Genomic DNA, 12,104 nt, shown 5'->3' with positions numbered 1-12,104 from the left:
CTGCATTTTCTACTGCACTATCTTGTCAATGCCACCAGTGCTAAGTTTGTCACAGGTTATTCAAATAATTTTGATCTTTTCTGCAGAGAGCAAATTCTATCCTCACCTCCTGCCTCTCCTCCTCCCGGCCCCCCCGCCCAATAAGTTCAAGTATCTGAGCTACTAAGAAACTATGAGACCTTCTTGTGACTAGCAAACTGAGATCCTAAAACCCAGAAATGATTAGCAAAGATGTCATGTAATTTATCTCATGCTGGATGTTCTTTATGTTATTTACAGGTGTAAAGTCAGGAGGATTAAGAGCTTTTAATATTTGCCTGGTACTGGAGCTTCCAACTCCTGCAAAAATAATGCTGTTGGCGACTTGGGTTTCCTGCTACCGCAAAGTACACACACACACACACTCTCTCTCTCTTTTATAAATGTTTACACACCCAAGCTGCCAGGAATCGCAATCCCATCGCTTCCTACCACGTCCACGCACTTTCCTGTATCTTTGGGAGTTTGTTTTCTTACCAAGCAGCTGCAAATATACCTTTTTGCTTTTGACCAGAAGGCTAGGCATTTCCCAAGGAGCCAGCAGTGCCCGGCAGAGGGTGTTCCTAAAAGCAATGGTTTCCAACTTGGGCCATTCATACCTCCCAATGGATACACAGAAGTGTTACATATAGGGAACACAAGACCAAAATAACAGATTTTAAAAAAACAAACAAACCTCAAGGGCGCATAAGGGGAAAAAACAGAAAGAGGCATGCCTGGACTCACCTATTCATGCACAATATTTGTAAAGGCTGCTGAAGAACTGGTTCATGGAATGGGGAAAATGTGTAAAAAGACATTGGGGGTACATGAGACTAAAAGAAATCTACCTTTACCCATTCCCCAAAACACACAAAAATAGCGCTGTGCCCCAGAAGATATTAATACTCCAGTGAACCAGCTGAAACAGATATAGGAAGATTACTCTGCCTGTTTAAACTCAGTGTACACTAAAGCATTACGACTAAGAAGCCACGTTCATTACACAGGAAACCCCTATTTTCAAGGGTTTATAACCGTCTCAGCTGAGAACAGGTGCCTCTGGTAATTTTGGTATTTCTGCAGAAAACCAAATCTCTCCATGGTTGTAAGAATTAGAAAATCACAGACTCTGCATGCTCCAAATCCTGAATCTTTATTTGGTTTAAACTTGGCCCTTAGGCTAACCACTCATTATAGTCACTGGGAGTTAATCAGAGTAAGGACTAAGGATTTTTCCTCTATCTTTTAACAATGTACTGAGGCATGCAATTCTTGCAGGTCCATCTGAGGCAAGCACGTTGAAATAAAGTGTTCACTGGTTATGAGACCAGTTAGAGATCAGTTTAAAGTTCCCTGTGCTGGAGTCTTTGCCCCCGGCCCAAACAATATGACAGTACATGTCCAATTCCAATTTTGCAAACTGTGGTTCTCTGCACTGAAATCTGAAAAAAAGTGCACAAAATTGGAAATTAACAGCCATTTGCAATATATGCTGCGCCCCTTGAAGACAATGATAAAACTCCCATTGATGTCATCACGTCCCATGAAAAGATAACGGTAATACAGGAGCGAGGCCACCAGACCTGGTGGAGCCTTTGAGATTCCAACTTTAACTATTAGGGATTATTAGGAGGAGACGTAGTGGAGGAGGTGGGGGAGTAATTATCCCACATCTGCCTAATGCGGGGTTTCTCATCCTTTCCTCCGAAGCATCTTGTACTGACCACTAGCAGACACAGGATACTAGACTATAGGGACCATAGGTCTGATCCACTCTGGCAATTTCCATGTTCCTCTATGTGCATGTGGACTGGATAAGACTCATCTCCCCCGCTTTTTAAAACCACGTCACTGGAGGAGCTTGGCCAATAAAGAGTGAAGGGAGGCCCAGTCAACCGGTTGGCCGGTGCCTGAATCTGCTGATTAAGGCTTATGTGATGGCACTCCAGAAGCAGAACCTACAAAGGCCTACAGATGGCTGCAGAAGAGGCTCAACAAATTTGGCAGCCTGATTGCTGACCCCAAGTCCATTTGCATGATCTAAGCTGCAGAGTAGGTGCACTGCACTGAAGATCTACAGTGCGAACCCCAGAGAGAGAGACATTCAGATAAAGACACCCATGTGTTTACTCAAGTGTGTGGTTTTTTTCTTTCTTTTTAGAAACCAAAAGTCACAATTAAACTCACTGCAAAAATGTGATTGTAATGTTATATTTGAGAATGGACATATCTGATTTTTCAGCCTCCAGAGAGGCGTGCATAGGTGCACAACAAATTCCCATTGTGTGTGTGCATGTGGCGAGTCTGGCTTATATTTATCCAGGCACGTGCTCAAAGGAGGGATTTGCTTGCGCACAAATCCAGACATGCCTCGTGGCTGAAAGTCAGGCTCTTACAGCCTAAATCCAGATTCCATCAAAATTCTCACTGGACATCAGTGCAACCAGCATTTGACCCTAAATGCACAGAAGTTTTGAAACAGAAAGCTACAGTTACCATAGTAAGTATATGTATATCCTATTGCATACATTTGATATAACGCACAAAATATGTGCAATAATACTAAATATAACATATATACAATGTGGTGAGTTGATTGATATGCGGCATGTAACAGAGTCCAATCCTGCATTCCTTGTGCACCCAAAACTCACATTCAAATCCGTGTGGGTTGGGTGTGCAAAGAATGCAGGATTGTGCCCACAGTGGCACACCCTCCACTCTCGTCCTGAGATATTTGAGTAATCGGAGTTGCTCTGTATAAAGTACAGGAGACCAGATTCAATGAAAAAGCCAGGCTCCAAGTAAGTCAGTCATGAAATAGTTATCTGTACTGGCTTCCTCATTTGGACTTGGTAACCCTTGGAAAGTCCCTGGAATGACGTTTCCAACCTAACAATTAAAAAGAGTTTAATTATACAGAGGCTCAGAGCTCTGGGAACAAGCACCATCCACAGAGCCAGTAAACAACTGCAGAAAATAACATGTTCAAGCTGCTCTCTCTGCTGGTTGTTTCTCAATTCTGGCAAAAAACAAAACAAAAATGAATCTAGAAAGAGAAAGAAAATTAGCGGAACTAGTGTTCTAGCCTTAAATAAAGAATAAAAAAAGAAATCTGGAAGGGATCGACTCTGTGGGTGTTTGCTCTCGATTTGTTATTTTGGCTGTTCTTGGATATCGAAGGAGGGGAAAGCCAGGAAGACAAGTTTAAAGCCCAGTTCCTGAGACTGAAGCAAACAGAAGAGGAAGTGGGAACAGGGAACATTTGTTTTAAGTTTTAAATGTGCTTTTAGCTGGGCTTGCATTCTGGACTCTGCAGTGAGGGTTTCAGTTCTCCTTGGAAGTCTGGGCTACATGAGGAAGCAGAATCATCAGTACAATAGTGAGATGCATTTTAAGGAGGAGTTTATAGTTCAAGTCTCAGTCTGGATGGATTAATAACAGGGGGCCAAATCCCACAGTCTTTCCTCTGGCAACACTCTCACTCCCACTTACTTCAGTGAGAGTGTTGCCTGAGTAAGGACTGCAGGTTTTGACCCAACAAGTTTCACATTTAAGGAGCCCCAGGTTAGATGCCTTGAAACATAAAGCTTGTTACAAAGAAACCTCTCCCCCCTCCTTCCATCACTATCAGTATACATAATTCTTTGTGTACTAAAATCTGGAACTGATTATTTGGTAAGAAACTTTACTCCTCCCTGCGCCCTTCAGCTTTATTATTTCAAATTGCTAAAAAGTGCCCTTTGGGGACTAGGGGAAGAGTGGAGGGCAAAGGCAGAAATTAGCAAACACCACTTTAAGGACTAAACACATATTTTAATGATTTAAATTAATATGTATGTGAGTTATTTCCTTTAGCAGAGCCTGCCAGGTTTCAATAAAAATTGGAAAAAAAGCCGTAAGACTAAGGGGGTGGGAGATGTGAATCAACTTGAAGACAGTCAGCCTGCAAAAATGCAAAGACAGCAGCAATGTTAAAAATGGATTCAATCAATTTAAATCAGAGTAGACAAATCCAAGCCAGCCCAAACTGGAAATAACTTTTTATAGTTGTGAAATGCAATGCACAGCTCAGCAGCAGCCCTTAAAGCTTAAACAAGTAAAGTCTAAAGTTTGTGTGCACTCTGATGTTTTATTTTACATTGATTAAATAAGTTCCTGTTAAAATTTGTCAGGAAGAGGAGAGTCAGAGGGATTCAGACTCTAATTTTGCCTTTCTAAAGAAACGTGCTTATAATTAGGTGACCTAATTATATTGCAATGGAAAATGCACTTAACACACACATTGTTTCATAACAGATCGAGGAGTTAAAAGTGTTGTGGAATAAACATCTGAGGGCTGGAGTGGGTGACACTTACTGTAAAAAGGACGAGGAGGTGATGAAGGACAAATGGAAATATGTAGGAAAGAAATTAAGAGTTTAATATTTCCATTCAGTCTAGTCTTCCATTTCAGAACTTCAGAGGGGAAACTGATCAGCTTTTGCAAACGTGTTGCTTTCCTGATGCAAAGAGCAGATAAACAAGTTTACGGGTTGTTTTTTTAAAAGTCAGTCTGTCGTGTTTCAATCCATGTGCCCCGCTCCTTTGTCATCCCGCCAAAAGAAGAAAAAAATTAATAACAAGAGTGAAATGAAACCTAGATGGACTGAAAAACCATCTGTTACATTCAAAGAGGGGAAGGGAGGGGAGCACAGAATGCAACGGGTACTCATGCAGAAAGCGCACCCCGTGCAAACACACAAAATAGTACTCCAGCTTTCGATCAAGCAAAGAGGGGAAATCGAGAGGGCCTCGTTTTTTGTCAGTATCACTTGCTATCTGATCGCAGAGACCATTTTAAATAAAAATCTGCCAATGTGTTGCTAAGCAGCTGAAAACTGGGTCCCTACTTTACTTGGGAAATATATCTCCTTGGGAGAAGGGGAAACCTCCAACACATAAGCATGCAACTGGTGTCCAGCAGAGAGGAAAGAGCTTCACTCGAAAAAAGTAAACGTTACTACCTAGCTCACAGAATCAATATCCTGCAAACAAACACAAACAGCCCTTCCTCTTTAGTTTCACGGTAATTACAGCTGGGAGAAAGGAAGATGAGTCTTGCAAAGATCAGCTTTGTTTTGTTCGTCTGCTACCCCGAACCCGACCACAACTACGCATCTACTCTTGCGCGCACACCCTGCCTGCCTTTACAAAAGGCTAAAGTTGCCGTTTCTTTCCTGCACACGAGAAAGAAAGCGGGGAAACTACCTGGGGGGCGGGGGATCTGGGCACTCGCGGAGCCTGCTGCAAAGACACAGCTCCCGCCCGGGCCGTTTTGCAAAAGTTCAGTGCAGGCTGAGCTGGGGGAGGGGGGGGCAGTAGCCCAAAGTGGGTGCAGCAAATGATGTCACCACCCATTGCATAATTCCAGCACTCACAAAGGAGCGCGGGCCCTTCCCCCGCCTTCTAATCACAACCAAGTTGTACATGCACGTCGGGGAGGGGGAGGGGAGCTTTGAAAAACTTTCCTCCTCGTACCAGGAGCCCAGCGCAGGCTCCGAACGGGCTTTGCCCCCCCCCCTTCCTCTTGAAAGTTTTCTCGGGCCCGACCGGCGGGGTGAGTCAACCGCGCTGTCAATCATCTGCCTCCTCCTCCTCCTTCCCCGGCTGGCAATGGCCCGCGAGCTCCTCCCCGGGCCGGGCTGGGAGCTTGCAAACTTTATAAATTGAGTTTAGGCAAAGCGGCGGGGGAAAGCGAGCGGCCGGCCGGAGGCAGAGCGAGGCGTGGCGGCAGAGCAGGGGGGAAGGACTCGGAGCAGGGCGCTGGAGGCTGTGCCTTACTTCCCACACTGCGATCCCTTGCGCCGGGCTAGTGCTGCTCTGCCGCCCTCCTGCCCCCCTGCGATCGCCCAACATGTCCACGGCTCTGGTGTCCCCGACCATCTTCGACCTGAGCGAAGTTTTGTGCAAGGTAAAGGGGCTCGGCTGGGCGGCGCGCTCGGGGCTGATGGGCCCCCTCTGCCCGTGTAGCGTTAGGGACTGCAGCTTTTTTTTTTTCTTTAACTAAAGTTCGGTGTCTGTTTGGACTAAACTTTGTCGCCAGCCCTCCCTGGCGCTCGCCTCGTGCTGCGAGGGGAGGTTGTGTTGCCTCGATCGTAAGTCAGTTGCTGCTTGCCGTAAAATTATTCTGGTCTTCTCCCTCATTAGCTGATTGTGGCTGGTTTGTTTCACCTCTTTCCTGTCCGTCGGGCTGGCTTTCCTGCCTTTCCTTGCCCCTAGGAAGGACTAAGCAAACTTGCTAAATGTTTTGAGTGCCTTTCCGGGGCTGTGGTTTGTTTTGTTTTTGTTTTTTCTTTTCTTTTCTGCAAATAGTCTTCTGGAGCTCAATGAAATTGTAAAGAGAACTCGTTAATGTGGCCAAACTGTTTGTGAGTTGTTCCCTTTTTCACGGTCTCCTCTTTCTCCCCCCAACCAGACCTCCGGGAGGGAATTTTTTCTAATGTGTTAATCGCTGCATTTTGCGAAGATGTGTGTGTTTAACGATTTCGGGTATGAAATCCCAAGAATCCAAGTAGTTTTGTTAAACTTGTTAAGGACGTTTCCCTTCTCTCTGAGTTCTGTGCTTTTGAACTGAGATGATTCTAAAAGTATTGGAAATGTAAAACTTCCTTTTGTGTGTGTGCATATGCGTGTGTCAAAGCTACCTCTGGCTTCATAGAGCTGTTTGACATGGGGAGTTGGTAGAAGGAATCTTAACGTGTTAGAAAGCTTTTTCTTCCGAGTTGCTGCTCGGCCACTTTTAATTGCTTAAGTTTTAGGCTGCTGTAACACGCCTGGTCTTGTTGCTATGATTTTTCCAAGTTAGTTCTGCTTCTGCTCCTACAGCTGCAAATTTACTTTGGGGGCAAAACGATCTGGTGATGAGGTTCCTTTAATAACCTTTGCAGGCCAGTGTGCTGCACTCACAGCTGCTTCCATTCACTCAATGCAGTTTTACTTTTCTTATTTTCCCTCCTCCCCTTCAGATCAGCTTTGTTCCCTCCCACCCCCCGTGGATTTATCCTTTGTTTAGCAAAATTCTGTCTAAAGACACTTTTTCTTAATTTATAACAGACCTGGTTTAAAAAGGGAAACAAAAGCAGAGTTGTCTACCCTCAATAAACTGATAGTCGAGAAAGTACTTTTCCTCCTACTCCTTAGATTTTTTTCCATGTTTTGAAATGATCAGTGTAGAATGATTACAAATAGAAATTCTATACTGACTCAGTTTTGCCTCTTTACTTAAGAGTTGACAATGAAGCTGCACTACTAAAACAGGGCTAGGAGTGTCATTTTCAATGAATGTGAACAAGAGCTGTGCCTCCCCTTTTAAAAAAAAAATTTAATCTGGACAAGTGAAAAGCTTTAAAAAAGCTCCGCTTTTCCAAGTAACTGTAGCAAACCTGTGTAACTTTTCTCCCCAAAAGAGCATTTTTAATATTTAAAACTGAGTTTGCAGATGAAGTAACTGGTTCCTGATCCCTTCCAGACTTTCCTTGCAGCCCAAAGGCTAATTGCAAAGGAATCCTCTTGTGGTTAGGGGTGAAGACTGGTCTGGATCAGATGAAATGCTATTGCTGTGCTGGAGGAGCAAGAGAAATGGGATTAATTTAGATCAGTAATTAGTGCATTTCTAAAAAGTCTCATGCCCCCACCCATTTGTCTCACACATACGCCCTGTCCCTCAAGCAGGACTGTCCCACATAATGCTTCTGTACTTTTCTGTAGTGCAGAAAATCTACAATTCTCAAAAGGCTTTGACAATAGTCCCAGACACTAGAGGGGTCTGTGAACAGGGTGGAATAATTCAAAAGAGGAGAGAGATGACAGGAAGTACTGGCTCTTGGGTCTGGAAGGGGTCCTGAACCTGGGGGAGATGTGGCTGTGGGACTGCAGGTGGAGCGGGGTGAGCAGTTGCTTGCGGCAGGGGAGGACTGTGTAACTCTGGAAAGAAGAATAGTGGGTTTGCCTCTTGCAGGCAGCACTAGGTGTGGGTAGGTGGGGCACCCAAGTTATTGCCTCTGGCGGGGGAGGTTATATGTATTGCAGGGTCACTGTGTGGGTAGGTGGGGCACCTGGTCATTGCCTGGAGAAATGGATGCCCTGTAACAGGATGATTTGCTGTCCTATGAGGTGGGATATTAGAAGCAGGGTTATTTTGCAGAGAGATGGGGCTGGTGAAGATAAAGGCTAGGTTTGATATGGTGGGGCTGGATGTGGTCACCTTGTTGACTGATGAGTTGCATTGGGAATAGGCTGCAGGAGGGAGCTGGAGCAGGCTGGGTGACTAACTGTCTCTTGTTTTTCTCTCCACAGAGTAACAAGATGTTGAACTACAGCCCTTCAGGTGTTGGAGGGTGTCTGTTGGATAGGAAGGCAGTGGGCACCCCAGCTGGCGGGGGTTTCCCCAGGAGGCACTCTGTCACCTTGCCCAACTCCAAGTTTCACCAGAACCAGCTCCTAAGCAGCCTCAAGGGGGAGCCGACCCCTGTGCTGGGTCCCAGGGAAAGCCGTTTTCGGGACCGCTCCTTCTCCGAAGGTGGCGAGCGCCTGCTGCAGCAGAAGCAGCCCGGGGGACAAATCAACTCGAGCCGCTACAAGACAGAGCTGTGCCGCCCCTTCGAGGAGAACGGTGCCTGCAAATACGGTGACAAGTGCCAGTTTGCCCACGGCATCCATGAGCTGCGGAGCCTAACCCGCCACCCCAAGTACAAGACGGAGCTGTGTCGCACTTTCCACACCATCGGTTTCTGCCCTTATGGGCCTCGTTGTCACTTCATCCACAATGCTGAGGAGCGCCGTGCTGTGGCTGGGGGCCGGGACCCCACCATCGCCGACAGACCCCGCCTCCAACACAGCTTCAGCTTTGCTGGCTTCCCCAGTGTCACTGCCAATGGGCTGCTGGACAGCCCCACCTCAGTCACCCCACCACCCATGCTGAGCGCTGATGACCTTCTGGGCTCACCCACATTGCCAGATTGTGCCAGCAATCCCTTCACCTTCTCCAGCCAGGAGCTGGCCACTCTCTTTGCCCCCAGCATAGGGGTGCAGGTGACCAGTGGGGGTTCACCCACTGCTTTCCTCTTCAGGCCCATGTCTGAGTCCCCCAACATGTTTGACTCACCCCCCAGTCCTCAGGACTCCCTCTCTGATCAGGAAGGCTATCTGAGCAGCTCCAGCAGCAGCCACAGTGGCTCAGATTCACCCATCCTGGATAACTCAAGACGTCTTCCCATCTTCAGCAGACTCTCCATCTCTGATGATTAAACTGGGGTTTCCTCTTGCCCTCCTCCCACCTTTATTACAATGTTAAGCTGAATCCCCCTCCTTATTGCCCCCCAATCTAAGGGTTAGATGTTAACATAAAGGCTGTCCACTTGCCTGTAGCCAACTCACTGGCTTAGACCTAAGTGCCAAATTACAATAAAAAGCAATAACCGTTTACAAAATTAGTGCCTTTGAACATTTTCACTGTGACTGTATTACCTCTCTGGCTGCAGAGGGCACCAGCAGCCTCCTTTAAAGCTCTGTGCACTTCCAGATGTGCAGGGAATATCCAGAACCAACTGCTCCCTCCACTGGCCACAATAATGCATTGTTCCTTCTCCCCTCCCTTCCTATTGGCCAGTTTCTGCTAGACTTAGGGCATGTGGACAGCGGTTAACATCCAACCCTTTTCCCCTTTAAAGACTAATCTTGCCTGGGGTCTGCTCAGGTCTGCAGGAAGAAAAGCTGAGGATGGACAAAGATTGTAACATGAGTGGGACTTGTGATTGGGGGAAAAAAAGCCAGATGGACTATGAAAGACTTGATTTTGGTGCTAAAAGTTCCCCATGTATACATGTGACATCTTTACAAACAATAAATAAAACTAGAGGGGGTGGGCAAATGGAATTCATTCCACACACGCAAGTTCCGTGTATTCCAAGTTCCAGTAGACATAGCTTTAATGGTTTTGCTCTAGAGTACATTAGATCTATCTTAGAGCACTCACGCCAAGCTTTTTATTATTTTTTTTTCTGGGTTTTTAATTTTGTATAACTTTTCAGAAATTGGAGAGCAAATTTTGCTTGTCACTGCACAACAATATAAAAAAAGCTTATTTAACTTATCAAAACGTATTTATTGCCGAAACCTATGCTTTTTGTTAATTTTGTTCATATTTATCGGGATGATGAATCCATAGAATATATTCTTTTATGTTTAAATTATGATCTTCCATATTAATCTTAAGATTGTGAAGTGTCTTTTTTCCTTTTTTCCCCCCACAGTTTAATATATTATACTACAATGACATTTTTGTAACTTTACACTTTTTTGGTTATTTTATTTTAAAAAATGAAAAATTAATTTAAAAAAAATGCAAAAACTGTGTTTGGATTATTTATTTTAGAATTTCCCCCCCTTTTTTTGTGTTGGACTGCAAATTGAGTTAATATGCTCCTTTGCCTTTTCTCTTCTTCCTCCTCCTCTCCCTCCCCTCCTAGGTCATACACACCTGGGCTTTAGAATGTATGTATAAGCTCTGTTGTGAGACAGTATGGAAGGAAGACATTTTACTTCCTTTTTTTTTTTTTGATAGCTTCTTAAAGGAGACAAAAGCCTTTGGCTTAAAGTGCCTATTTGAAGACATTCCAAATGCAGTTTGTCTTTGCCTTTCTGTATTCCAAGTTTGGAGTTTTCCTTGTTGAGGTGAACGGGACTGGCACAAAGAAAACAATGAATGTAATTTTTTCCCCCCTGTTACTGTTCACTACATTGCTTTTTTTTCCTCTTTGTGAGTTTATTTAAAAGAATCTCTTTTGTAACGACTGTTTGCAGTTTAAATCAATAAACCCCAAGTTTTTTCAAGAAACTGACAGTGAAATTGGTTTTTCTTGCAAAAACGAGATGCTGTTTTTTTTAAGATAGCCACTCAAATGTAGAATACTTCCTCCTCCCAACCCACAGTCTGCACAGGGGGCTTTGATGACACCATCTCTCCTTCTCGGAGATGAGAATATGCTGATCAGCTTAAACAAGCAAATGGGTGTGTAGTTCCTTGTAAGAAGATGCATGCAGTGGCTTATTCGATCAGGCTTTGTTGATCTTCATGTTTACACTGGGATCTTCCTCTTGTCTTAATTTTCAAAGTCACTCAGGCTTTTCCCACAAACTTCCTCTCCTGATATTTGTATCTGGATCTCCTGGACTGGCTTCCACTCCTGCTGTAAGGAGAGTATGAGCTATGTTTTGAACTAGACTCTGGTAAACTGAAGTTTCTGATTAAATTATTCTAATTTCTTTCAGATTTCAGGGTTTGTACATTAGTAATTGTTCTAGTTAGGCTTTTAGAGGGACTACATATTTTACAAGGTGAAAGAACACTCAACCAAAAGCAGTTGGGTCAAAATGCATAAATCTCATCCCACATCATAGCCAAACCCTCACCTACTCCTTCAATGCAAAATTTCACTGGCGCTTCCAGGGGCTGCTGAAAGTGTATTGTCTTGGCACTTTCTCCTTGGTGATGCTTACAGTGTAACTCTTGTACTCAGACTTGCTTGAGGCTCCCCTACCCATCTGAACATGTTTCAGCATCTTTCCAAGTAGTTGGGGGTGGGAAAACATACGAAACCAACAACCATCTATGCTCTGTCTCTTGCCCCATCTCAAGGAAGTTCAGGAGAAAATCTTTCCAGACTTTCTGTAGAAGAACATCTTCCTAACATAGAACCTGCAGGATACCCCAGGGCCTATGCTAAACTTCCACCTGTGATATTGGAGGCCCTTTGAACCTAGCATTTCTACAGTGCAGTTTGGCAGAAACATAGGGCCAATTTAAGAGGTAAAAGTAGAGTGGGAGGTGGCTGCTAGAGAAATGGGTTACATTGGATCATATAAAAGCCATATGGAATTTTATCCAGCAGAACTTCACAACTGGTAAGCAGTACATGCTGCCCATGAGGGAAGAGCTCCAGGCACAACCACCATGCTGTTACTAATGTTTGACAAAGGTCCTTCAAATGTATTGCACAGGCTGCAGCAATCTGCTTATATTTGCACATTCTCGCTTACTCAAA

General features: G+C 44.6%; 1 protein-coding gene and 1 long non-coding RNA gene across 4 annotated transcripts; one reads left to right on the top strand and one right to left on the bottom strand.

The window, feature by feature from the left end:
• Positions 1–1,157: 1,157 nt before the first annotated feature.
• Positions 1,158–5,407, bottom strand: LOC112060176 (uncharacterized). 2 transcript variants are annotated; one of them, XR_002889490.3, is made up of 3 exons: positions 5,272–5,407; positions 4,381–4,523; positions 1,158–1,463 (listed from the first exon to the last, which is right to left on the bottom strand). It is a non-coding gene; the product is annotated as an uncharacterized LOC112060176 (long non-coding RNA). The 2 variants fall into 2 exon arrangements; XR_006174242.2 differs by lacking the exon at positions 5,272–5,407 and having other exon boundaries at positions 4,381–5,265.
• Positions 2,300–10,897, top strand: ZFP36L1 (ZFP36 ring finger protein like 1). 2 transcript variants are annotated; one of them, XM_065592938.1, is made up of 2 exons: positions 2,300–2,521; positions 8,359–10,897. In XM_065592938.1, the coding sequence occupies exons 1-2, from the start codon at positions 2,315–2,317 to the stop codon at positions 9,307–9,309; spliced, it is 1,158 nt and encodes a 385-aa protein (XP_065449010.1). In that variant the 5' UTR covers positions 2,300–2,314; the 3' UTR covers positions 9,310–10,897. The 2 variants fall into 2 exon arrangements, with proteins under 2 accessions (XP_065449010.1, XP_005305966.1); XM_005305909.4 differs by lacking the exon at positions 2,300–2,521 and adding an exon at positions 5,477–5,974.
• The last annotated feature ends 1,207 nt before the right edge of the window (positions 10,898–12,104 follow it).

Source organism: Chrysemys picta, chromosome 4, assembly GCF_011386835.1.
Source record: "Chrysemys picta bellii isolate R12L10 chromosome 4, ASM1138683v2, whole genome shotgun sequence".
NCBI lineage: Eukaryota > Metazoa > Chordata > Testudines > Emydidae > Chrysemys > Chrysemys picta.
The sequence above is the reverse complement of the archived record's forward strand: the minus strand, read 5'-3'. Positions and strand labels throughout refer to the sequence as shown.

Coding starts and splice junctions, on each gene's coding strand:
- ZFP36L1 (XM_065592938.1), top strand. CDS start 2,315: ATGTGGCGAGTCTGGCTTATATTTATCCAGGCACGTGCTCAAAGGAGG. Junction 2,522..8,358: donor AGAAAGCTACAGTTACCATA/GTAAGTATATGT, acceptor TTCTCTCCACAG/AGTAACAAGATGTTGAACTA.